This window comes from Dama dama, chromosome 9 (genome assembly GCF_033118175.1).
Source record: "Dama dama isolate Ldn47 chromosome 9, ASM3311817v1, whole genome shotgun sequence".
In the NCBI taxonomy this organism is placed as follows: Eukaryota; Metazoa; Chordata; class Mammalia; order Artiodactyla; family Cervidae; genus Dama; species Dama dama.
In genome coordinates, this window is record NC_083689.1 from 16785319 (window position 1) to 16811981 (window position 26663).

At 45.9% G+C, this 26663-nt stretch overlaps 1 protein-coding gene across 1 annotated transcript in view; it reads right to left on the reverse strand.

Moving 5' to 3' along the window:
• LOC133062742 (mucin-16-like) overlaps nt 1-26663 on the reverse strand; it is a 107787-nt gene that overhangs the window by 6317 nt on the left and 74807 nt on the right. Inside the window, 18 exon segments of the mRNA XM_061152143.1 lie at nt 1383-1450; nt 2392-2555; nt 5212-5286; nt 6226-6261; nt 8095-8267; nt 11341-11437; nt 11440-11476; nt 11478-11617; nt 14328-14363; nt 15995-16167; nt 17055-17122; nt 17214-17338; nt 20800-20835; nt 22039-22211; nt 22849-22916; nt 23070-23194; nt 24814-24849; nt 26358-26606. Coding sequence (XP_061008126.1) covers nt 1383-1450; nt 2392-2555; nt 5212-5286; nt 6226-6261; nt 8095-8267; nt 11341-11437; nt 11440-11476; nt 11478-11617; nt 14328-14363; nt 15995-16167; nt 17055-17122; nt 17214-17338; nt 20800-20835; nt 22039-22211; nt 22849-22916; nt 23070-23194; nt 24814-24849; nt 26358-26606 — 1879 coding nt within the window.

Here is a 26663-nt window from a genome sequence, read left to right on the forward strand (position 1 = left end):
GTAAACATTTGTGTCTGTAGTATCCAGTGCAGTCATTATTTGCCCCTTGTTACCGAGCACTTAAAATATGGCTAGTGTGGGACTTCCCTGATGGTCCAGTGGCTAAGACTCTGTGCTCCCAATGCAGGGGGCCTGAGTTCAATCCGCGGTCAGGGAGTCAGATCCCATATGCCACAACTCAGAGTCTGCATGCCACAACTAAAACAGATTCCGCATGCTGCAATTAAGACACGGCAGTGGCTCAGACAGTAAAGAATCTGCCTGCAATGTGGGAGACCCAGGTTCAACCCCTGGGTCGGGAAGATACTCTGGAGAAGGGAATGGCAACCCACTCTAGTATTCTTGCCTGGAGAATTCCATGGACAGTCAAATAATAAATATTAAAAAAAGAAAAGGGTTAATCTGCATATTGTGAAAGCAAATCAGAAAGAAAAATCAAATTTGCCTCAAAAAGAAACATGACTAGAGTTGAGTGAGAAACTGAATGTCTTGTTTTATTTAATTGGATTAATTTATAAATAAATAAGCACAAGGAGAACATTTTGAAATGCTGGAGTAAGGACTCCCGAAAATCTGTAAAAACAACGAGAACACTGGTAAACATGGCCAAAATCAACTTTTGCAGAAGTCAAGAAATGAACCAAAGGCTGGCAACAAGCCAAGCAGCATTCAGGTAAGAAAAAAATGTTTGTATCTTGGTAAATGGAGTCAACTTTATAGCATGATAGCTTGCACAGTTCTCATTCTACTCTCAACAAAGGACTCAGTAACTGTGAAAACCGTCAGGTTAGAACCAGTTGACTCATTAGCATGGGTCCTCCTCATTCTTCCCTCACCCCCATCCCCTAGAAAAACAATTTCCTTTCTCCCTCTGGGGATTTACTCTTCTGGACAATAGGCATTCCATTTATATGAAATGTATATAAATAGAATCACACATTGTGTGGTCTTTTGTGACTGATCTCTTTCATTAGAATAGTGTTCTTAAGAGGGAGGTGATATAGGTATAATTATGACTGATTTGCATTGTTATACGGCAGAAAACTGAAAGCATTAGTCACTCAGTCATGTCCAACTCTTTGCAACACCATGGACTGTAGCTCACCACGCTCCTCTGCCCACGGGATTTCCCAGGGAAGAATACTGGAGCGGGTTGCCATTTCCTCCTCCAGAGATCAAATGGGTGTCTCCTACAGCTCCTGCATTGGTAGGCAGATTGTTGACCACTGAGCCACCAGGGAAGCCCCAGTGTTTGAGTAACGGCTCTGTTTTCCTAGGGCTCTCTTCCACAACAGCTAGGAACCGAGAGACTACAGCCTTGGGGACACTTTTAAAGGACAGTACGAGTCTCCAAAGTGGTCAGGTCCTGAGCTGCAACTCACCTGAATGCTGAAACTTCACAGTCAGAAAAATGAGTCTTGATGCTGCTGTTTCGGAAGAGCTGGTTGAGCTGAAAGATAGGGCAACATTTCCTAGGTCAGAATCCATGACTCTGTGGCACTGGAGAGTGCCAATTAGCCAATGAGTACACTGCCCCATTTATTTATTTACTTATTTATTTTTGCCCCATTTATTTATTTATTTTTCTGTAGGTCAAATGGTAAAGAATCCCCACTCCCACTGCAGAGGGCATGGGTTCAATCCCTGGTCAGGGAACAAAGATCCTGCATGCTGCAGAGCGCAACCAAGAAAACAAAAAAGAAAAGAAAAACCAGCCCAGGTATGTACACCAAAGCATGCCCTGTTCTAGGACATTACTTGGGTTAGTAATCGAACCCTTCTATGGCTGTCTCTTCATTTGTAAAATGCAAGTAAGAATCTGTCTTTATGAACTATTAAAAAAAGAAGTCACTTTCTGGATAACCAACAAGGATCTACTGCATAGCACAGGGAACTATACATACTTTATAATAACCTACAATTGAAGATAATCTGAAGAAGGATATATATAAATATATATATATATGAATTGCTATGCTGTACATCTGGAACTAACCCAATATTGTAAATCAACTATACTTCAATTAAAAAAAAAATGTCCAGGGGACTTCCCCTGGTGGTCCAGTGGTTAAGAATTGCCTTCCAATGCGGGGGATACAGTTTTGATCCCTGGATGGGGAACTAAGATCCCATATGCTGCAGGGCAACAAAACCCACAGGCTGCAACCACTGAGCCCATGCACTTTGGAGCCCATGTGCCACAATTACAGACGTCAGTGTGCTACAACGAAGATCCAGCACCACCAAAATAAAATAATAAAAAATAAGTAAAATTTAAAAATGTCCAGATGCTAAACTGAAAAAAAAAAAAAAAAGGTAAATGTGCACACTAAAAAAAAAAAAGGTCACCCTCTGCAGAGGAACAGAGTGGGCACAGAAGCCCATTCTTACCGCATCCTCAATATTTTTCTTGTTTCTCTGGTATTTGGGAGTGTCTGGCTGTTTCATGTCCTGAGAATAGAATAGGTTGGTGATAGTGAAATTTAGCTGGACTTTCTGGAAACTGGGACTGATCATTGGTTGGTCCGTTGGTGGGTGAATTGATGGCTCCGCTTCTAGAATAAAAGGAAAGTTAAAGTTCCCATCAGGGGAAGTTTTCAACAAAGAAGTCATTAGAGTCAGTCTACTTATTCCTGACACTGTGGACTGAGCTGGGTTTTTAAAAGTGGGTTACAGGGACTTTCTGGTCCCCCAGTGGTTAAAGATCTGCCTTGCAATGCAGGGGATGGGGATTTGACCCCTGGTCTGGGAACTAAGATCTCACATACCATGGGGCAACTAAGCCCACTTGATGCAAAAGAGAAGCCAATATGTTGCAACTAGAGAAAGCCTGTGTGTGCAATGAAGAAGACCCAGGGCAGAAGACCCCCCAAAAAGTAGGCTACAATCAAAAAGAATGAAATGATACCGTTTGCAGCAACATGGATGGACATAGAGATTATCATACTAAGTGAGGTAAGTCAGAAAAAGAAAAATGCCATATGATATTACTTATATGTGGAATCTAAAATGTGATATAAATCAACATATCTGTTAAACAAAATCAGACTCACAGACATAGAAAACAGACTAGTAGCTGCCAAGGGGGAAAGGAAATAGAGGAGGGAGGGAATGGGAGTTTGGGATTAGCAGAGGCAAGCTATTACATATAAAGTGGATAAACCACAAGGTCCTACTGTATAACACAGGGAACTATTAATATATTCAATGGTCTGTGACAGACTCTAATGGAAAAGAATATGAAAAAGAAAAATACATATGTGTGTATGTTCTTGTTGTTTAATTGCTGTGTCATGTCCGATTCTTCTGCGACACCATGGACTGCAGCCTTCCAGGCTCCTCTGTCCATGGGATATCCCAGGCAGGAATGCTGGAGTGGGTTTTCATTTCCTTCTCCAGGGGATCTTCCTAACCTAGGGAGCAAACCCGTGTCTCCTGCATTGGCAGGCAGATTCTTTACCACTGAGCCACCTGGAAAGCCCATATATATGTATAACTGAATCATTTTACTAGATTGAAGAGGGTAACACAACATTGTAAATCAACTGCACTTCAAGGAAAATTTTTTAAAAAATTGGCTACTGAAGACCATCTGTCCACCTTGAATCCATTCATCTGTCTGCCTGTCCAGCTGTCCACTAAGCATTGTGAGCGTTCACTAGGTTGTGGGGAAGAGGAGATTGGATTTCTCTGGGGAAGTCGGCAGGTGCTGACCATTCCAGTGGGCATCCATCATCTTTGCTGATCTAGGTCCCTAATGTGTCTTTCTCCCCCTCCCCAGTCATTGTCCTGGTAGAGGACAATCACCAGAGGATGAGCTTTCTAAAGTAGAACTCTGAGTGTGCCATATTCCTCCCCAAATGCTTCCAGTGCCCAGGGAAGTCTCTGCCCACATCTTTAGCCACAGTTGTCACCCATCTTATGTCAAGGTGTATGCTCCAGCCACACCAAACTCCTTATAGCCTCCTTCAATGACATGTTCTATCTTCTAGGTTACAGACACATGTGGGTCAACTCCCTATCTCTTCCCTTCAACGAAGTCCTAGTCTCCTTCAGATCTGTTTCTTCATCACTTCCTCTAGAAAACTTGCCAAAAGAGAGCGGTGTAATACCTCTTTGGAATTCCCACAGACTTTTGAAATTCCTCTGTCATAGCAGCAATCACAGTGTATCATCAGTGCCTATTTATTTTCAAGGCATAAACATTTCATGAATAAATGAATGAATCAACCAATGTATGACTCATAACTGCAGCCTAAGAAGGAAACCCAGGGTCCTTCCCATTCTGGGTTAGAAAAACTGACATGTAAAATAACCATTTTGCTGGTTGCAACCACTGGATTTTCTCTTCCTATCTCCTGTTGGATGACATTGCCATGAATCATCACCATGGGCTTCCAGAAAGCCTCTCCTTTTTCCTCTGCAGCCTCTATCCATGTCGCTCATACCCAGAAGCCCTATCCTTCATAAAACCATCTTTTGGACTTCCCTCATGGTCCAGTGGTTAAGATTCTGCCTGCCAATGCAGAGACCCCCCTGGTCTGGGAAGATCCCACATGCCGTGGGGCAACTAAGCCCACACACACATCACAACTACTGAGCCCATGCTCTGGAGCCTGACAGCTACAACTACTGAAGTCCAAGTGCCTAGAGCATGTGCTTCACAACAAGAGAAGTCACCACAGTGAGAAGCCTGAACATTGCCACTAGAGGGTAGCCCCCGCTCGCTGCAACTAGAGAAAGCCCACTTAGCAATGAAGACCCAGCACGGCCAAAAATAAATAAAATTTTTTAAAAGACCAAGTACGGATAGAAGAATTGGATCATAAGGAAGGCTGAGCACCAACGAATTGATGCTTTTGAACTGTGATGCTGGAGAACTCTTGAGAGTCTCCTGGACAGCAAGGAAACCAAGCCAGTCAACCCTAAAGGAAATCAACCCTGAATATTCATTGGAAGAGTTGATGCTGAAGCTGAAGCTCCAATACTTTGGCCACCTGACGTGAAGACATACATTATAATAGTCTGTTAGTCTCACAAGAGTGGGGGCTCCATGAGGGCCAGCATCAGATTGAATTGTTGGTATAATCTTTGAGATAAGCATGATTGCCCTAAAACCAGAACTGCACACCCTGGCCTCCCAGCTCCTATGTTACAATTGGCCGGTGGATGTGTGAGGCTGGAGAGCTGCTCTTGGGAAGGAAAAGGGGCCTCCAATACCTGTGGTGGATTCTGGCTGCACAGGTGATGGTGAAGTAGGAAGGAACGTGGTAGCTGGTGCCGGAGCTGTGGAAAAGGAAGGTAATTAGGGAGGAACAGAGCCCACTCCCAGACTTGGAGAAGCCCCCCAGGCTCACCTGGGCTGTATAAGTGGTTGTCCAAGAACAACCATTCATAGGTTTACCATTAATGAGTGAGAGCAAAGGAATCATTGCGTTAAGTAGAGGGATGAACAAACCTGTGAATGAAACAAACCCAAGAGAGTGGGTAAACACGAGAGAGACTGAATAAAAAGGACAGGCAGATGGAAGGGCAGAAATATGGACAGACAGATGGGATACCTGGATGGATCAGAAGAAGATGGACAAAAGGAGGGTCAAAGAGAAGGAAGGAAGGATAAACACAAGGAAGGAAAGTTGAGAGATAGATGGAAGTGCAGAAGGAAAGAAGGTAAAACAGGTGTATAGGCAGAAGGACGGTTGGATGGATGGATGGATGGATGGAAGGAAGAAAGGGAGGGAAGGGGGAAAGGAGGAAGAGGTCTGAGAGCAGGTGTAACTGGGAGGATGGAAGAAAGGATTGGTGAAAAGATAGGTAAAGTGATCATTACAAGTGTGAATAGACAAATATGGCCAAACCGCTGAGTAGCCACTAGACCTTGCAACTTGACACCATGACCCCTTCTGCCTTGCCTATAAAAGACTTTGTTATCAGGAGGCAGAGACTACAAGGTCATTATATGACCTCAACCCTTATTACTAAAGGAATGATTGTTCAAATTTCTTCCTCCAACCCATAAGGGTGTGGAAAATTCGGAAAGCCAATACCATGGCTGTGGGTCCCAAAAAGAGACCAAGGACTCATCATCCTTTCTCCCACTGACACCTTGTCCGCACTCAGGAGACACAACCTGAGTTTGAGGCAAGTTCCCTTTGTCAGTGAGAAGAAAAATTAGGCTCAAGACCACTGGAGGCTGAAATGGACAGTGGATGAAAAGATACCTACTTGTAGGAGGCTCATCTGGACCACGTTCATTATAACCTGGAAGCAAAAAAGCCACACGTTAAGGGGAGGTGGAGGAACAAGCCCAGATATCCCTGCCTTTGTCCACGTGGGGTTCCTTTCTGGATGCCATTCCCTCTGTACCAGGGAATGTATCTATCTCTATCTATGCATCTTCTAAGATCAGACTCAAATGTCATCTCCAAGATTAAGGCTTTCCTGACCTTTGGATTTAGAAATTAACTGTGGGACTTCCCTAATGGTCCAATGGGTAAGACTCCATGCTTCCAATGCAGGGGGTGCAGGTTTGATTCCTGGTTGGGGAACCAAGATCCCATATACTGCACAGTATGGCCAAAAAGAAAAAAATAAAATGGGCATCATAAAGGACCAGGCTGTCTCCCTGCCTACCCGATGGGGCAATGGTGATAAGAAAGTGTGAGTTGTCAAACTCTATTCCCAGGCTGGGGACAGATAAGGGAACCAGAGTATAATTTCAGTCAACTTCATCACAGCTGTGCACTGACCATCAGGGACCCCCTTAAGGTTAACCCTTTCAAATGCTGTTTCTTTTTGGATTTGAGGCTCATTCCCAGTGTGTCTGAAACTTGGACCTCCTAGATGCTCAGAGTGCCAGCCTTCCTTCATGGCTAGAGGCGCCATCCAAGAGAGAGGCCCATCCTGGTCAAAAGCGAGGAGTGGGACTCAGGAAACTCTACTCAATACTCTGGAATGGTCTATATGGGAAAATAATTTTTTAAAAAGTGGACACATGTTTATATAAAAAATATAAGCAAAAATTTTAATCATTCCAGTTGCCCGTTTAAATAAAATGATGGCGTTTTAAATCACTAAATAAAAGGAAGAAATAAAGGAGGTCAATGACTTAAAAAAAATTACCCCAAACTGATGTAGAATTTAGAATTAGATGCTAGTCATTTGTGAGTAGTGATGGTTTTGCTTCTTCCTTGCTGGTTTGTATGTCTTTTATTTCTTTTTCTTGTCTGATTGCTGTGGCCAGGAATTCCAATGTTCTGTTGGCTACAGGTGGCGAGGGTGGGCATCCTTGCCTTGTTTCTGGTATTCAGCTTTTCACCACTGAGTGTGATGTTGGCTATGGGTTAGTCATACATGGGTTTGTTGTGTTGGGATGTGTTCCCTCTGTACCACCTTTGATGGGTTCCTCAGTTGTGAATGGGCATCGAATTTTGTTGAATGCCTTTTCTGCAACTATGATCATGAATTGACCATGTGATTTTTATCCCTCCTTTTTTGGTATGTTGTATTATATTAATGGATTTGTATATGTTGGACCATCTTTGTATTCCTGGAATTGACCTTACTTAACCATGGTGTATTTAAAAAAGAAAGTGAGAAGTGGGGAAAGGAGACAAATATGAGCTATTCTTTCCCTAAGTCTCCCCTAGAAAGATTTTTTATTTTTGCCATGCCCCTCAGCATGTGGGATCTTAGTTCCCTGACCATGGATGGAACCCATGCCTCCTGCTTTGGAAGCATGGAGTCTTAACCACTGGACCACCAGGGAAGTCCCTAGAAAGATTCTTCTATGAGTTAAATGCATAGAATGGAGCACAGTGTTGGATCCTGAAAACAGTCTTGTACCCTGACTCTGCCACTCTCAAGCCACACCCACTTGGGCAAATTACATAATCTTTCAGAACCTCAGTTTGTTTGTTTGTAAAATGGGTTTGATCAAGGACCAGCTTTGCAGGGTGGCTGTGTGAGTTCAGTGTGGAGTCGAGATTCACACCCGAGTCTGTCTCAAGGTTTCCCCGAGAGAACTGACTAGCTAATAGAGACTCTTCTGGAGTTAGGGTGTGGACCCAGTGAGGTGGGCTGAGAACCACTCACCATTGAGGTAGAGACTGTCCTTGTCCAGAGAATAGGGACCCAGCCGGGTGATGCCGTGGGTCTGTCTGCTCAGCTCATGGAACACCTGCTTGGCGAGCAGACTGGGGCTGCTCGGGGACTGCCGGTAGGTGCAGAGGATGTTCACACGTGTCTTGGCACCATTCTTCACAGACCTGGGGAAGGAGAGGTTGATCTCTGGGAGATGCAGTCCGCTTGGCACTTCTTTACCTGTGGTCACCTCATATACCTCACTTCCTGTGTTCCAGCCTTATTGAACCATTCTTAGTTTCTTCACCTAGTCATACTCTCTCACCCTAGGATTTTGCACATGCAGTCACTTCTGCCTGTAAGTTTCTCCCCTTCTTTCTTTACTTGTGTAAGTTCCTGATCATCCTTCAGGTCACCACTTAAACACTTCATCCTCCTCCTCCAAGAAGTCTCCCAGGCTGGGTCAGGTTCCATTCAGGTTCCCATAATATCCCATGCTTGTCGAATCACAAGCCTGGTTATCTTCTATGTGAGCATATGTTATTTGTCCCTGTTCCCTCTGGATGGTGACCTCCATGAGGCCAGGAAATAGGACAGTCTAGTTCACTGTTGTCATGTGGAACGCCCCATACCTAGCACACTGCCTGCTCTGTGTGAAAACCCAAGTCCTGCTGAATGGATTTTAAAATGTGGTTCATCCATACAGTGGGATGTTCTTTGGCCTTAAAAAAGAAGGAAATTATGGCAAAGGATGCAGCACAGATGGACCTTGAGAACATCATGTTAAATGAATTAAGCCAGTCACACGCACAAAAATACTATATAATGTACACGTCTATGAGGTACCCAGAGTTGTCAAGTTCATAGAGACAGAAAATAGAATGGTGGTTGTCAGCATTTAGGGGTAGATGGAAACGAGGAGCTGTTGTTTAATGTTTAATGGGCATAATTTCAGTTTTGTGAGTTCTGGAGCCTGGTTGCACCACAATGTGAATGCATGTAACACCACTGAGCTATATGGGCTTGCCTGGCGGCTGAGCAGTCAAGAATCCCCCTGCCAATGCAGGAGATGCAGGTTCAACCCCTGGTTTGGGAAGATCCCCTGGAGAAGGAAATGGCAACCCACTCCAGTATTCTTGCCTGGGAAATCCCATGGGCAAAGGAGCCTGGTGGGCTGCAGTCCATGGGGTCGCAGAAGAGTCAGACATGACTTATCAACTAAACAACAACGACTGAACTATACACTTAAAAATGGTTCAGACGTAAGTTTCATGTGATGTGTATTTTACAATTAAAAAAAAATCAATTTGACACATGGTAGATATTCATTTAATAGGAACTCTATGGTATGGAGAGATTAGAAGGGTTTAGAGTTGTTTAGCCCCTGAATCCCTTGATCCTAGATGAGACCAATGCTACAAAATGTGATACAATAGACCCTAAAAAAGGTTCTTGCAAAACCAGCACTTCAAAAATGCATGCATGTATACATGGAACCTAGAAAGATGGTACTCATGAACCTATTTGCAGGACAGCAGTGGAGATGCAGACATAGAGAACAGACCTGTGGACATAGGGCGGGAAGGAGAGGGTGGGATGACTGGAAAGAGTAGCGTGGAAACATACACATTACAATATGCAAAACAGATAGCCAGTGGAAGTTTACTGTGGACTCGGGGAGCTCAAACCAGTGCTCTGCTAGAAGGGACATATGTATACCTATACACATATGTATACCTATACCTATGTATGTATACATAGGTATACCTATACCTATGTATGTATACATATATATGTGTATACTTATGTATGGCTGATTCATGTTGATGCATGGCAGAAACCAACACAATATTGTAAAGCAATTATCCTTCAATTAAAAACAAACTTTTTTTTTTTAAAAATGAATGCCTGAAAAAAAAAAATAAATAAAAATGAATGCCTGTAGTGGCATTTACACCTCCACAAATGCTGAGAAGAACTAGGTGTCTAGTGCTAAAGAAAGAGATGCTAAAAAAATGTTCCCATTACAAGAAAAAAATGTAATTATGTGTTGATGGGTGTTAACTAAATGTATTATGGTAATAATCATTTTACCATATACAAATATATCAAATCATTATGTTGTACACTTTAATAATACAATGCTATATGTCAATTACAACTCAATAAAACTAGAGAAGATGAAAATAAAATGACATGCAAAAGTAAAAAAGGAAAGAAAAAATTCATCTTCTTTAAAAGGACAGTATAAATTCAAGTGTGTGCGTGTGTGCTAAGTTGCTTTAGTCGTGTCAGACTCTTTGTGACCCTATAGATCGCAGCCTGCCAGACTCCTCTGTCCATGGGATTTTCCAGGCAAGAATACTGGAGTGGGTTGCCATTTCCTGCTCCAGGGGATCTTCCCAATCCAGGGATTGAACCTGTGTCTCTTGCATTGGCAGGAAGACTCTTTACCACTGAGCCACCTGGGAAACTTCTCTCCCATTTCTATTTCTTTATGCTCTCACTGTCTTTGAAATCACTTTACTTAGATATTTATTCTGCTACTAGGTATCAGTTTTATTGACTAGATGTGGGCAGGTCTACTGCCTGCCACCCAGGGCACCATCTGCCTCAGAGGCTGTACCATCAGTGTCAGTTGAATGAAAATATGAATGAAAAGTGCTTCACCCATACCAACAGTTCACAGACTGACCAGGAGAAGTGAGATTAACTGCTCAGGGGACACAGAGTTTCTGCTCAGGGTGATGAGAAGTTTTGGGAGTAGATGGTGATGACGTTAGCACACTATTGTGCATATAATCAATATCACTGAATTGTACACTAAAAGATGGCTAAAAAGGCTAATTTTACATCTATATTATTTATGTTATTGGGCTTCCCTAGTGGCTCAGTGGTAAAGAACCTGCCTGCCAATGCACGAGACATGGGTTCCATCCCTGGGTCGGGAGGATCCCCTGGAGAAGGAAATGGCAACCCACTCCAGTATTCTTGCCTGGAGAATCCCATAGACAGAGGAGCCTAGAGAGCTATGGTCCATGAGGTCACAAAAGAGTTGGACATGACTTAGGGACTAAAACAATAAGAACAACAACAAACAAAATTATGTTATCACAATTTTAAAAAATTAACAATGTAATGTGAAAAAAATGAATGTAGAATAGGACCCTCCAAGGAGAGCCTGCTGCCTCTGGGGGCAGCTCCCACAGCCAGGAGTCCATGTCCTTAGGCGGTGTGCTGGTGGGGAGGTGTTCTCACCTTAGGGAGATGACCCTGCAGCCGGCATACCGGGCACCCAGGCTGCTCCTCTGGAACAACGGGCTGAGCTGGAGAGGAAGGAGAGAGCCACTGTGTGGTGTCGGTGCACAGGAGGGACACGGTGGGGTGAGCGGGGGAAGCAGGCATCTCACCAGGTGCTGCATGAGGGTGTCTGTGATGTTGAACTTGTGGGAGCCTGGGTGACCCATGTCTGCCGAGTAGCGCAGGTTGTCGATGGTGAAGTTCAGCGTGAAGGGCTCCTCACTGACCTCCCCAGCTGCAGTAGGTAGAGAGAGAGTTCAGGTTCACTGGGAGCGTGGGTCCCAGTGCCCACCCGGGTGGGGCTTCCAAGGGTCCTGTGTCTTCTTCCCGATCAAACTGAAGGTCACTTGCTGATGTGACGGCTCCAGCAACCAGTGAGGGTTGGCTTAATGATTTGGGGACTCATTTTTTGCGCCCTGATGTAGGCGTGGAGGGCTCTGTGAAAACACTGGTGGCTCTGTCCTTTCCCAGGAGAAAAGGGCACTGATGACCCCAGACATCTGTCATAGTCTCTCTGCTCTCCATCTCTCTGTCTTTGTCTCTCTCTATGCACATATATTTATAATTAAATATAAATTTATAAGTGAATGTATACTATATAAACATGTAATTTATATATTATATATTATGTAATGTATAAATAAATATACATATAAATATAAATATATGTGTGTGAGTGTGTGTATATTTCTTTCTCTTTCTCCTCCCCTTACAGCCAGATGTGCCGATCTTTTATGCACTGGTTAAAAAAACCCAACAATCTAGCAGCTATATAACCAACCTTTCAGCATCTCGGTGAATTGATGTGTAAGATAATATAATAATGACTCCTGCTTCAAAGGTTGTTATGAAGTTTCAACAAGTTAATTTTTCTAAGACATTTAAGCACAGTGCTGGGAACAGATGGATCAATAGCTGGGGTGACTTTTACAGACCCCAAGAGAAGTAGAATAAATGAATGTACGATGCAAGTGAGACCAGAGACCCCTTGACTTGACTCTTGGCTAGATAAGCACAGCAGGAGCTAAGTGATTAAGCAAAAGCTTTTCTCTGGGATAAAAGTTTACCTCCTCTCTCTCCTCCTTTCCCATCACTCCTTTCTGTCTTTCACTACTTCCAGGCTCCCTTCTGTTCACCTTTCCTTCCATCCTTCCATATTTCTTCCCAAACATTTGTCCTTTCTTCTTCCTTCTATCCTTTCTTCCTTTTTTTCACCCACCTATCTGTACATCTGTCCATTTATCCTTCCTTTCTTCTATCCACCCACTTATCCATCCATCCACTCATTCATCCTTCTTTCCTACCTCACTCTTTCCCTTCTTCCCATTAGTCTCTCCTTCTATGATCCTTCTGTCCCTCTTTCCTTCATTCCCTGCTTTCTTTCATCCATCTTTCCTTGCTCCCTCCCTCCATCATTTCCTTTCTTCCATCCATCCTCCTTTCACTCCATTCACTCCTATTTCCCTCCTCACATCTGTTTATACATCCTCCCTCCTTCCCTTCACTTTCCCTTCTTCCATTCATCTTTCTGCCTTTCATTAGCTCATCCATCTTCTCTCTCTCTCTCCTTCCACTCATCATTTCTTTGATCAGTGACGGACCAAAGACAGTTTGAGGGTGTTGAAATAACACACTCCTAAGGCAGGGGTGAGTTTCCCTGATGCATTAATGGTAAAGAGTCTGCCTGCCATGCAGGAGATGCAGGATACATGGGTTTGAGCCCTGGGTTGGGAAGATCCCCTGGAGGAGAAAATGACAATCCACTCTGGTATTCTTGCCTGGACAATCTCATGGACAGAGGAGGCTGGCAGGCTACCGTCCATGGGGCACACAAATTTGGATGTGACTTAGTGACTGAGAAAGACAAGGGTGGTAGATTCTTGAAAACCTACAAGGTTCTCATTACAGGATTTGCTGGGAATGCATTTTGGTGAACATCTATTATGTCTGGTCCATGAACTAGAACATAATAGGTGTGCACCAAAAATCAGCATGTTTTTTGAGATAAACTCACTATAAATAGCAAGAAGTGACAACATGAGTTTTGGAATTGCATGAACTCTTGGTTTCCTTATTTATCTGCTGTGTAGCTTGGTATTCTGAGTCTGAGTTTCCTCAACTGTAAAATGGAGCAAAATCACATGACTGTATGGAGAATTAAGGTATAGAGTGTATATACATTAATGAATTGTCCCCCCATTCATATGTTGAAACCCCAGTCTCAGTTCCTCAGAAGGTGACTGGAGACCTCCCTGTTGGTCCCGTGGCTAAGATTCCCAATGCATGGGACCTGGGTTCAAGCCTTTGTCAGGGAACTAAGATCTCACATGCCGAAACTAGGAGTCTGCATGCCGCAACTAAAAGAAATCCTGCATATGCAACTTAAAAAAAGGTCCTGAATGCCACAACTAAAGATCTTGCATGCCATAACCAGCACCCGAAGCAGTCAAATAAATAAATAAATAAAATATTAAAAAAAGACTACTAAGGACATGGTTTTAGGAGAATTAAAATGCAAGCCATATGAAGGTCAGAATACAGTGGGATAATTTTGTTGTCGTTTTTCAGTCCTTCAGTCATGTCCGACTCTTTGTCACCCCATGGACTGTAACCCACCAGGCTCCTCTGTCCGTGGAATTCTCTAGCAAAGAACACTGGAGTGGGTTGCCATTTCCTTCTCCAGGGGATATTTCTGACCCAGGGATTGAATTCACGAGTCCTGCACTGTGGGCAGATTCTTTGCTGCTGAGCCACCAGGGAAGCCGGGTGGGAGAACATAAATGTGTCTAAAACCTCCTGGGCGGGAACGTCCCACCAGGATCCAGAAGAGAGAGAAGGGATGAGGTAGGGATCTTCCAGAAGCTTCCCTCATGGAGGACAGAGAAAAACTGCTTTCCAACCCCAAAGTGGAGGCGGGCCAGGAAATCCAGGCGGGGCATACTCACGGGTGGTAGCGGGGGCCAGGGCTGCATAGGTGTAACCTGCCGAGAGAAGATGAGAGAAGCTGAATCAGCATTGGGGTGAATATAAAAGATTAAGGGATATACAGCATTTGTTCTTCTCTTTCAGACTGTCATACAGAATTAAGTAAGTCAAAAGAGAAAAACAAATATTGTATACAAATGCATATATGGGGAGTCTAGCAAATGGTCCTGATAAACCTATTTGCAGGGCAGGAATAGACACTGTGTGTGTGTGCTGAATTGCTTCAGTTGCATCTGACTCTGTGCGACACTATGGACTGTAGCCCACCAGGTTCTTCTGCCCATGGGATTCTCCAGGCAAGAATACTGGAGTGGGTTGCCATGCCCTCCTCCAGGAGATCTTTGTGACTCAGGGATCGAACCCACATCTCATGTCTTCTGCATTGGCAGGCAGGTTCTTTACCACTAGCACCACCTGGGAAGCCCTTATATACTCTGCTATGTGTAAAATAGCTAGCTAGCAAGCTCCGAGAGTTGGTGATGGACAGGGAAGCCTGGCATGCTGCAGTCCATGGGATCGCAAAGAGCCAGACACGACTGAGTGACTGAACTGAACTGGGAAGCTACTGTATAGCATAGGGAGCTCAACTCAGGGCTCTGTGATGACCGAGACGGGTGGGATGGGGGCAGGGTGGGGGGCTCAGGAAGGAGGAGGGGTGAGTATACTTAGAGCTGACTCACACTGTTGTAGAGCAGAAACTAACGCAACATCGTAAAGCAATTATGTGCACGCATGCTCAGTTATGTCTGACTCTCTGTGACCCCATGGACTGTAGCCTGCCAGGCCCCTCCAGGATTTTACAGCCTGCCAGACCCCTCTGGGATTTGCCAGGCCTCTATGGGGTTTTATAGGCGAGAATACTGGAGTCGGTTGCCATTCCCTTTTCCAGGGAATCTTCCTGACCCAGGGATCAAACCCTCTCTCCTGTATCTCCTGCATTGGCAAGCAGATGCTTTATCACTGAACCACCAGGGAAACACCAGTTAAAAAAAAAAAAAAACAAACAATGAAGGAAGTTATTTCAAGGAAAAATTGAAAACATGTTATTGAGAATTTGAAGCATTTTAATGGGTTAATGTCTTTATTGCTATTAGAACAGTAAAATTAAGCAAAAGTAGTGGCTCAGATGGTAAAGAATCTGCCTTCAATGCAGGAGACTTGGGTTCAATCCCTAGGTTCAATCCCTGGGTTCTTCAGGGGATCCTGAAGAAGAGAATGGCAACCCACTCCAGTATTCTTGCCTGGAGAATTCCATGGACAGAGGAGCCTGGCAAGCTACAGTCCATGGGGTTGCAAAGAGCCGGACATGACTGAACAACTGACACTTTCACTTTCATACAAAAAATAAAATAAAAAATATTATACATAAAAAAAAAGATTAAAGAAGAGGGAGGATTTAAGGACCTATGTGGGGAAAGCAGAGAAGAAGAGGTGGTGGAGGGATGTTCAAGAAGAAGCAAGCAGGCAACAAGACTGGGCAGAACCAAGTTATTACTTCATCATAATGAAGACAACCCAGACCAGAAGGAGAAAAAGACAGATCAGAGCTCCTTTCAGAAGAATGAAAACAATGGCAACTCAAGTCCCCCTCCTTTTGAGAGACCATGGCTGTAACGTAGTCCCTCACCATTCACGAAGAGGCTATTTCTGTCCAAACTGAAGGAGCCCAGCTGGGTGATGCCGTCCGTCCCACGGCTCAGTTCCCAGTAGAGCTGCTCTTTGTTCAGTGCAGGTCTTGCAGGGTCAGAGTGGAGTCTGCAGACTACATTCACTCCAGTGGCCGCTCCCCTCTTTTCAGGCCTAGAGAAGAAAAGATGCAGGAATGTGGAGCACTAAGGAGGAGTCCATCTAGGTGTGAAAGGGAGGAGGCGAAGGGAGATGCTGAAGGCATTAGCTTGGAAGCCTTCAGCGGTTCTCCTAAGTGTCTTTCATCTGAGACCAGCCCCTGGAAACTCAGGACAGAAAACATTTTAATTGGAAATTTGCAGGGGTGTTCCCTCGTGGTCCAGGGGTTAGGACTAGCTGCTTTCACTGCCCTGCTTGGGTTCAATCCCTGGTGGAGGAACTAAAATCACGCGTGCGATGTGACCAAAAGAAAAAAAAAAAAGAGGGACTTCTCTGGTGTTCCAGTGGTTAAGAATCTGCCTGCCAATGCAGGGGACATGGGATTGATCCCTGGTCTCGGAAGATCTCACATGCTGCAGAGCAACAAAGGCTGTGTGTCGCAACTTCTGAAGCCAGCGCACCCTAGAGCCCAAGCTCCACAGCCAGAGAAGCCAGCACAAAGAGAAGCCTGTGCACCACCACTAGAAAGTAGCTAGCCACAACTAGAGAAAGCCCACACAGCAACAAAGACCCAGCACAACCAAAAATAAATGAAAGCATAAATAAATAAATTGATTTCTTTAAAAAAAGGAATTTGCAGATAGGAATTTGCACTGATTATCCCACTTCTTTGCAGGGGAGAGCTTTCATTTGAGACAAAATATACAGATTCTGTAAATAACAACATGATGCCTTGTTTCCAAGCATTGAGCATAGCACCATCTGGGCATGAAGAAGGCATGAGGGGTCACAGTGGGCCCTGGAGCTCAGTACTTCCAGGGACACGCCTAGCCACTGAATCCAGCACCCGGTGCAAGAGGGTCCAGTGACCGGATGAATCATTCCATCTGGGGGAGGCTCACCTGAGCAACTCCAGGCTGCAGCCAGCATAGAGGGGGCCGACACTGGTCTTACTGAGCAAGACCCTGAGCTGGTGGGGAAAGAGAAGGAGGTGAGCAGAAGGGATGAGAGGATACACAGGGACAAGGTGGACCTAACAGAGGCCGATCAAGGGCTCTCACTCGATGCTGTAAGATCCTTTCAGTGGCGCTGAACTTCAGAGAAGATGGGCGACCCATGTCCTCCGTGTACTGCATGTTGGTGATGGTGAAGTTCAGGGTGAAGGACACCAGGTGAAGGTCAGTGGCTGCAGTGGGAGAGGAAGAGAAGGATGCCCAGTTTGGGCCACAGTCATGGCCAAGGTTTCCTGGGAGACTGGGACTGACAAATACACGCTGTGTTGTGCTAATTGGTTCAGTCGAGTCTAATTCTTTGAGACCCTATGGGCCGCAGCCCACCAGAATCCTCTGTCCATGGGATTCTCCATGTAAGAACGCTGGAGTGGGTTGCCATGCCCTCCTCCAGGAGATCTTCCTGACCCAGGGATCAAACCCACATCTCTTACATTTCCCTCACTGGCAGGCGGGTTCTTTACCACTAGTGCTACCTGGGAAGCCCATATATACACTACTGCGTATAAAACAGATAATTAACGAGAACCAATTGTACAGCAGAGGGAACTCTACTCAAGGCACCAGAAGCAGGTTAAGGAAAGCTGTAGGCTTCCCAAGCTGAAGGAGAGAACATTCCGGAATTGCCAAGACATCAGGCACCTTCGTGCATTCATTCCGTGAGCACTTATTGAATACCTAGTATGTGTGAGGTTCTGTGTTGGACTCTGCAAGCCCAAAGATGAAAAGGACATGGGACTTCCCTGGTGGTCTAGTCATTAAGATTCCACACTACCGATGCAGGGGGACCGGGTTCACTCCCTGGTCAGGAAACTAGATCTGGTGTGCCACAACTAGAGTTCACATGCTACAGCTAAGACTTGATGCAGCCAAATAAATAAAATATTTAAAAAAAAAAGATGAATGGGGCATAGTCTCTCAATGTGGCCAGTGGAGTGATCAGGTCATTATGCTGCAGGGGAAGCTGGTGGGGGATGGTGTGCAATTCCAGGATGGGCACCCAGTCAGTGACTGAGGAAAGATTCTTAGAGGAAGCATCATTTTAAGTGTAACCAAACCTATGAGTAAGAGTTAGGTGAATAGGAACAGAGCAAATGTTAAGCAGAGGGAACAACGTGGCTATAGTCCTGGCAGGAGGGCAGAACAGTTACACTCAGAATGAAGTGCATTGGCCATGGGGGAGGGTAGGTGTGAAACTGGAGGGATCCTCGGAGCCCAGAAAACTGAGGCAGTGACTCTGCAGGACAAGGGTCTGGACTTGATTTGTAGACCAGATGGGGTCATCCAAAGATTGTCCACAAGAGAGGAGTTAGGGCTCCCCTGGTGGTCCAGTGGTTAAAAGTCCGCCTGCCAATGCAGGGGACAGAGGTTTGATCCCTTGCCCAGGAAGATTCCGCATGCCATAGAGAAAATAAGCCCAGGCACCTCAACTACTGAGCCTGTGTGCTGCAACTCCTGAAGCCCGAGCACCTAAAGTCCATGTCCCACAACAGAAGCCACTACAATGAGAGGCCTGTGCACCGCAACTAGAGAGGAGCCCCTGCTCGCTGCAACTAGATAAAGCCTGCAAGTGGCAACGAAGACCCAGCACAGCCAAAAAAGAATAAATAAAAGAGAGGAATTATATGGACAGAGGCACATTGGGAGGGACACTGCAGGTGCCGTGGGGAAAACTGTGGGAAGCCAGTGTGGAAATTACTGCAGTAGTCCAAATGCTGGTGGCCCAAATAAAGATTAAGCAATGCAGATGCAGGGAAAGGAAAGACTCTCAAGACATTCCAAAAGGAGATGATTTTGTGATGGACAGATGTGGGTGGTGAGCAAGAGGGAGGGCTTAAGCTGGCACTCATGTCTCTGCCTTTGGTGATGGGGAGAAGGAACAAGTTTGGGAGAGGATGATGATGTTAAGGGTCATAGACCAAGAGGTTGTGTGATGTCTGGCAGCTGGGTGGTGGGGGCTGGACTCAGGGTTTAGATTCTGAACAACTGGACCCTAAGCAGCCAGATGGCCCTTAAGATCCATGGAAATGGATGTGTTCACTCAGGGAAGGTGAGTAAGCAATGAAGGAAGAAGTGATCTTGTGGGAATGATTTTGTAAAAATGGTTTGGGTACCAATAAGAGCCTTCCTACTTGTGGGCTTGGGGGATGGAGCCAGAGAAGACACTGGGAAGAATGTGGAGGTCCCAGCAGCTGAGGAAAAAGACACCAGAAATGAAATTGAGAGTGGCACATCTGTAAAGAAACAGTGGCAGTGGTGGTGGTTCTAGTTATAAAAATGTGCCTCTTTTCAGTTCAGTTCAGTCACTCAGTCGTGTCCAACTCTTTGCGACCCCATTAACTGCAGCATGGCAGGACTCCCTGTCTATCACCAACTCCCGGAGTCCACCCAAACCCATGTCCATTGAGTTAGTGATGTCATACAACCATCTCATCCTCTGTTGTCCCCTTCTCCTCCTGCCCTCAATCTTTGCCAGCATCAGGGTCTTTTCAAATGAGTCAGCTCTATGCATCAAGTAGCCAAAGTACTGGAGTTTCAGCTTCAGCATCAGTCCTTCCAATGAACACCCAGGACTGATCTCCTTTAGGATGGACTGGTTGGATCTCCTGGCAGTCCAAGGGACTCTCAAGAGTCTTCTCCAACACCACAGTTCAAAAGCATCAATTCTTTGGCACTCAGCTTTCTTTATAGTCCAACTCTCACATCCATACATGACTACTGGAAAAACCATAGCGTTGACCAGATAGACCTTTGTTGACAAAGTAATGTCTCTGCTTTTTAATATGCTGTCTAGGTTGATCATAACTTTCCTTCCTCTTTTAGCAGTGGATAAAGAAGATGTGTGTATACACACACACACAGACAGACAGACAGACAGACAGACAGACAGACACACACACACACACACACTGGAATATTACTCATCCATGAAAAAGAATGAAACAATGCCATTTGCAGTAACATGAATGGACCTAGAGATTGTCATACAGAATGAAGTAAGTCAGACAGAGAAGGAGAAATATGACATCCATTACATGTGGAATCTAAAAAGACATGATACAAATGAACTAACTTACAAAACAGAAAGAGACTCACAGACTTAGAGGACAAACCTAATGGTTTCAGGGGTCAGGGGGAAGGATGGGGGAAGGGATAGTTAGGGAGTTTGGGACAGACACATACACACTGCTATATTTAAAATGGATAACCAACAACGACCTACTGTATAGCACAGGGAACTCTGCTCAATGTTATGTGGCAGCCTGGATGGGAGGGGAGTTTGGGGGAGAATGTATGTATGTACAGCTGAGTCCCTTTGCTGCCCACCTGAAACTATCACAGCATTGTTAATCGGCTATACTCCAATATAAAATAAAAAGTTTTAAAAAATAAAAACAAAGAAACAAAACATGTGTCTTTCTCTGCCCCGTTTAGCCTGCAGTCAGGGCACCATCCTTGGTTGTGTGTATCGGGGAGGGGAGGTGAGGTGACTCCTGCCACTCAGTCCACATTTGCTATGCATGTCCTCTGGACACCTACCATCCAGAGGGGTATAACAGGAGGAAGGGTTGTCTGGTTAAACAACTCCTATGTTTCAGGGGAAGGGAGGTGGTCACAGGCACATAGAAATACTCACTGTTGGCAGTGGGGGCTGAGGTCCGATGGGAGTAACCTGTAAAGAGGGGGTGAGACGGTGAGGAAGGGGAGGGAGAGATGTTTAACGAAGAGACAGCTTGGCCACTGGAGAGATGGCAGCTGGACCAATATGCCTCTGAGTCATTACAAAGCAGACTGAGTGCTCACCGGGAAGGGATCAAAGTCTGCTACTGCCCTCCGTCTCCAGAGAGACAAAGATGCGCTCTGTTGTTTAGTCGGTAAGGCATGTTGGACTCTTTGTGATCCCACAGACTGTAGCCTGCCAGGCTTCTCTGTCTGTGGGATTTCCCAGTCAAGAATACTGGAGAGGGTTGCCACTTCCTCCTCCAGGGGGTCTTCCCGAGCCAGCGATTGAAACCGAGTCTCCTGAATTGCAGATGGATTCCTTACCACTGAGCCACCCAGGAAGACCAAGGTGAGCCCTAAGCACCTTGAAATATGAGTCCCCAGTGGAAGTACAGAACCCTTCTGCAGCAGAGCCCACCCACTGGGGATGAAGAGACCCACCCCCAACATAGCCCCTCACCATTGACGGAGGCACTGTCATCACAGAAGCTGGGAGAAAACATCCCAAGTGCTTGGGTTGGGGACCTCATCATCTTGGGGAATCCAGGAAGGAAGGGGCTACACCTGGGACTTTAGTGGATATTGGTCTCTGTTTTCCCAAGGTTGGAGGGAGATGGGGGTAGGGAGAGGAGGCAGTGGGCTCCTGGACTCTTCTGTTCCTAAGGGGTAGGATTCAGACAGAGGTTTATAGAGACTTCTGAGGCCTCTTAATACTCACTGCTAGGGGTGGTGGTCTGAGTTTGGTGGTTGTATCCTACACACGTAGGGGGAGGAAGGGAGAAGAGGGGGAAAGATGGGTCAGAGTGAAGAAAGGATAGGGAGAATGTGGGGCCTCTTGAAATGCAAACGTTAAAAAAATGATGGTGGTCTTCCCTGGTGGTCCAGTGGTTAAGAATTTGCCTGCCACTGCAGGGGACACAGGTTCAGTCTCTGGTTCGGGAAAATTCCACATGCTGAGGATCAGCTAAGTCCATGTACCACAACTACTGAAATGCACATGCTCTAGAACCCATGCTCCGCAACAAGAGAAGCCACCACAATGAGACGCCTACACACCACAACTAGAGAGTAGCCCCCCTCACTGCAACTAGAGATTGCATGGCAACAAAACCCAGCAGAAACAAAATAAACAAAAAGGATGGCAGACCCTCACCATTGACGTAGAGACTGTCCTGGTCCAGGGTGTAGGGGCCCAGCTGGGTGACACCATGTGTCAGCTGACTCAGCTCCCAATACAGCTGCTCTCTGTCCAGCCCAGGGCCCGCTGGATCAGGGCGGTGCGTGCAGACAGCATCCACTCCAGTGGCTGCTCCATTCTTTTCAGGCCTGGGAAGAGCAGCAGGAGAGGAGGATGACAAGAAATGGAAACTCTAGGAGTAAGGGAGGGTATCAACATCTCTGGGGACAGGACAGGAAGGGGCCAGGGGAAATGGGAAGGCTGGTAGAGAGGTGAGAAGTCAGACTTAAGATTTTCTGAGAGCACAGACTTCCAGCCAACCTGGGACTGTGAGAAGAGTTGGTGGGGGGTGGGGGGAAGGAAGTATTTCAATTAAATTGCAAATCTGAAGCCTGCTTCTTTCTGGGCCAGGGACAAGAGAGCTCACACTTGAGACAGATGAAGAACTGGATAGGTGAACAGCTGGAATTTGGGATTAAAGGAGGTGAAGAAGGCATGCTTCGCTTGGGAGAAATCATCAGGATAGAACTGAAAACCTAAATGAAATGCCCTCATTGGTCAAGGGGAGGAAGGGGGGAATTCAGAAGGATGACCAGGCTAGGGGCTCAATCCTGCTGATACTCTGCAGAATCTGGGGACTGTTGGGGGAAGTCCTTGGTCCTTAAGTCGGTGACTCCTGAATGCCACCTCAGTTGAGGATACAGGGAAGACAGGAAGGAGGAAGGTCAAACTCCTTGGGTCTGGGAACACTTGAGGCAGCTCTGGCAGCCTACGCCAAGGTCTTACCTGAGCGATGTCAGTCTGCAGCCTGAGTATATGTGGCCCAACCGGGTGTTATTGAACAAGAGTCTCAGCTATAGAGGAGGAAGAGGGAGAATAGGAAATATGAGGGTTGAGAGAAGGGCAGATGGGATATGGGTGTGGCTGGCATCCGTGGGAGCAAGGGTGAGGTAGGTGGGGCTTGTGTTTGGTGGGCGGGGCAGGAGTGAAGTGGGCGGGGCTCTCACCAGATCCTGCAGTACTCTCTCTGTGTTGTTGAACTTCCAGGAACCGGGGCGATGCATGTCCTCCACATAGTGCAAGTTATTGATGGTGAAGTTGAGGGTGAATGGCACCAGGGCAGGGCTGGCTACTGTAGTAGGAGTTTGCGAGAGATATCCACTGAGCTTACCCTATGCTCCATAAGCCGGAGCACGGGTCATCCCCCCTGCATGTCTTCAAGATTGGGGAGGGTCTTCCTCCAGCATGGGTAGTTTCCACAGGGAGGAGACCCTAGACATCACCCTCACTGGAAGCACTGGGGATAGTTATGAAAAAGTGTGCTAAAGAGTAAGTATTGGGTTGACCCGAAAGCTCCTTTGGGTCTGTCCATGTGCTATAACAGAAGAACCCAAACAATTTTTGGACCAATCCAATAAATCCACAGGCAGGAAGCAAGCATATCTGACCCTTCAGTTAGCTAAAATTCCAGACAGATATCCTGTTTTCTTTCTTTCTTTTCTTTTTTTTTTTTTGAGCTTTAAAAAAAAAAAAAAACAATTATTTTTCTGAGATTCACCTACTTATTGTTTTTAAAATTTTGTTTGAAGAAATGCTTGCATTGCATTTTTATGAGTAAGGCTCTGTTTTAAGTACCTTCCTTACATTTTAACTCATTTACTTCTTGAGGCAAAACCTTTGGAGGGAGATAGTATTCTTATCCCCATTTTACAGATGTAAAAACTCAAGGGAGGCTAAGTAATTTGCCCCAAGCCATTTAATCTATAAGTGGCAGAGCATAGAATGAATCCAGGTGTGTGGTCCAGGAGTCTGTGCTCCTAACCCCTCCACTTAGGACCACTGGCAAGTCCCACCTGTAGTGACCACTCACTCTGGCCTGAGTGGTCAGTGGTGAGAACTCCTTTGGAGGCTCTAACTGATGAGTACCTAGAGATTCAAGCAAGCCAGTGATAATGATATCTCAGACCCTCAGTCGGGTCAATGGGTGGTATTGAAATCTACTCTCGGCCAGTTGGAGGCCAGGAATGGGAAGCTGGCCTCTAATTGAGCCAGAATCTGCCTAAGTCCCTGACCAGGACCTGTGAGACAGCTATACTTGTAGCTCATGCTATTCCTTTCTTTTCTGGAAATAAAAACTAAATTCCCTGAAAGAAACAGCCCTTCTCAACACCAAATCTCACCCATGATAATGCTAATTCCATATTTACTTGTATATTCACATCTTTAGTCTCTGTCTTTCATGTTGGAAGTCCATCTAAGACTAGCCTTTTCTATTCTCTTTGCTGCTGTATCACCAGGGCCTTTTATATAGTAAGTGCTAAATAAATACTTATCAAATGAATGAATGAATGAGTATGATGATCTCCAATGACCAAGTGCACAAGATCTTTGCAGAAGAAAAGTGCAAAGAGGAAGCTCCTACCTGTAGAGACCGAGACTGGGGCCATAGAAGTCGCTGGGAAGATGGTAGAGGTCATAGCAACTGGGAAGAGAACACAGTGAGGCAAATATAGTGGAAGAGAGGGCTTCTCTGATCAAGGAGGGACCATCATGGAACCCTGAGATCCTCCTCCTGGTCAGTCTAAGGTCTGTGCCAGGCTTATCTTTTCCCAGCCCAGAGTGGAAGCAGGGAAAGCAAAGTGCAGAGGTTTCCCGGCTCCTCCCCGCTCTGGGTGCATGGACTGAGGAATAACAGAGAGGAAGGATGGGCCCCGAACAATGGAACATTAGGGCCCACAGATTGCTACTCACTGCTGGGGGTGGAGTTCAGGGCCTGATGGGTGTAGCCTGCAGAAAGAGAAGGAGAGAAAAATGAAGGTATAAGGATGGGGGGTGGGAGTGGTAAGAGTCTGGGGCCCTTTGAGTTTCTAGGAATCTATTTATTTAATAGATTTAATTTATTTAATACCCGGTGGTAAAGAATCTGCCTGCCAAGCAGGAGACAGGTTCAATCCCTGGGTCAGGAGGATCCCCTGGAGAAGAAAATGGTAACCCATTCCAGTATTCCTGCTTGGGAAATCCCATGGACAGAGGAACCTGGAAGGCTATAGTCCATGGGGTTGCAAAAAAGGTGGACATGACTTAGTGACTGATTTACTATAACAGTGATTTATTTAAGTAGTGTTCATGGGGCACCCTCGAAGTGCAGACTGTATAGACAAACCTTAGAGAATGCAATGAAAACAGAGAGAAGATTTTTTAATAGATTTTTAAAATGTGGACCATTTTTAAAGTCTTTAATTGAGTTTGTTATAGAATTGTTTCTGTTTTATATTTTGGCTTTTTGGCCACAAGGCATGCAGGATCTTAGCTCCCTGACCAGGGACTGAACCCTCAACCCCTGCCTTAGAAGGTGAAGTCTTAACCATTGGATCAGCAGAACAGTCCCAGGGAGGACTCTCTGAATCAGGTCATCTGTTGTCTGTCCCTCTGCCATCTCTCCCCCTCACCCTCTCTGAGTGTCTGATCCCTCAGTGTATCTCCAGAAACTCTGTGAATGAGGGAACAAACCAAAGGTGCAGGCTAGTTTGAGACAAGCTCAAGCCCTCCCCATGCCTGATAGGAGGACAGGTGATCCGAAATGTGTGTCATGAGCCCAGCGCACACGGTGTGAGCCCCGTGAGGAACCAGGAAGAGGTCCTGAGGGTAGCTCACGGTACAGTGAAAGGTGGGGAGGAGCAGTTAGTGCGTCAGGGTTAAGGGAGATGTGGGGACCCAATAGGAGTCAAGGATACTCTGGTGCAAGGGGTTTCAGGGGGTAGAGGCCATCAAGGACTCCCCATCAGCATCCGCTCATCAGGAGAGAAGGCCTTAAGGGTGGAGTCACTTCAAGATTAAAAAGTAACTATGAGAGGCTTCCCTGGTGTCTCAGTGATACAGAATTCCCCTGCCAGTGCAGGGGACATGGGTTCGACCCTTGGTCTGGGAAGATCCCACGGGTTTTGGAGCAACTAAACCTGTTCACCACAGCTATTGAGCCTGTGCCCTAAAGCCTGGGAGCCACAACTATTGAGCCCAAGTGCTGCAACTAGTGAAGTCCGTGTGCCCTAGAGCCTGTGCTCTATAACAAGAGAAGCCACTGCAATGAGAAGCCTCAACTAGAGAGTAGCCCCCACTCAACTCAACTCGAGAAGGCCCACACAGCAAAGAAGACCCAGCATAGGCATAGATAAATATATTTTCTTTTTAAAAAAGAAGAAACCATGAAGCCAAGATCTGAATCAATGCACCCAGAGCACACAGCCAAGCCTCTAAGGGCAAGAGAGGGAGCGTGATCTCAAGTCTGAGCTGCTCACCATTGACGTAGAGACTGTCCCTGTCCAGGGTGTAGGGGCCCAGCAGGGTGATGCCATGGGTCAGGTGGCTCAACTCCCAGTACAGCTGCTGTCTGTCCAATCCAGGGCCTCTGGGGTCAGGGCGATGCATGCAGATGGCGTCCACTCTGGTGGCTGCCCCGTCCTTCTCAGGCCTGTGCAAAAATCTCCACGTGGTTGGTCCAACTAGCTCTCCATCTGTCCATCCTGCCCTCCCTCTCTTTGCCACCCCTAAGGCAGAAACCTCAGAAGCCTGATTTAACAAGAAAACTGGTGGGATCACCCTCT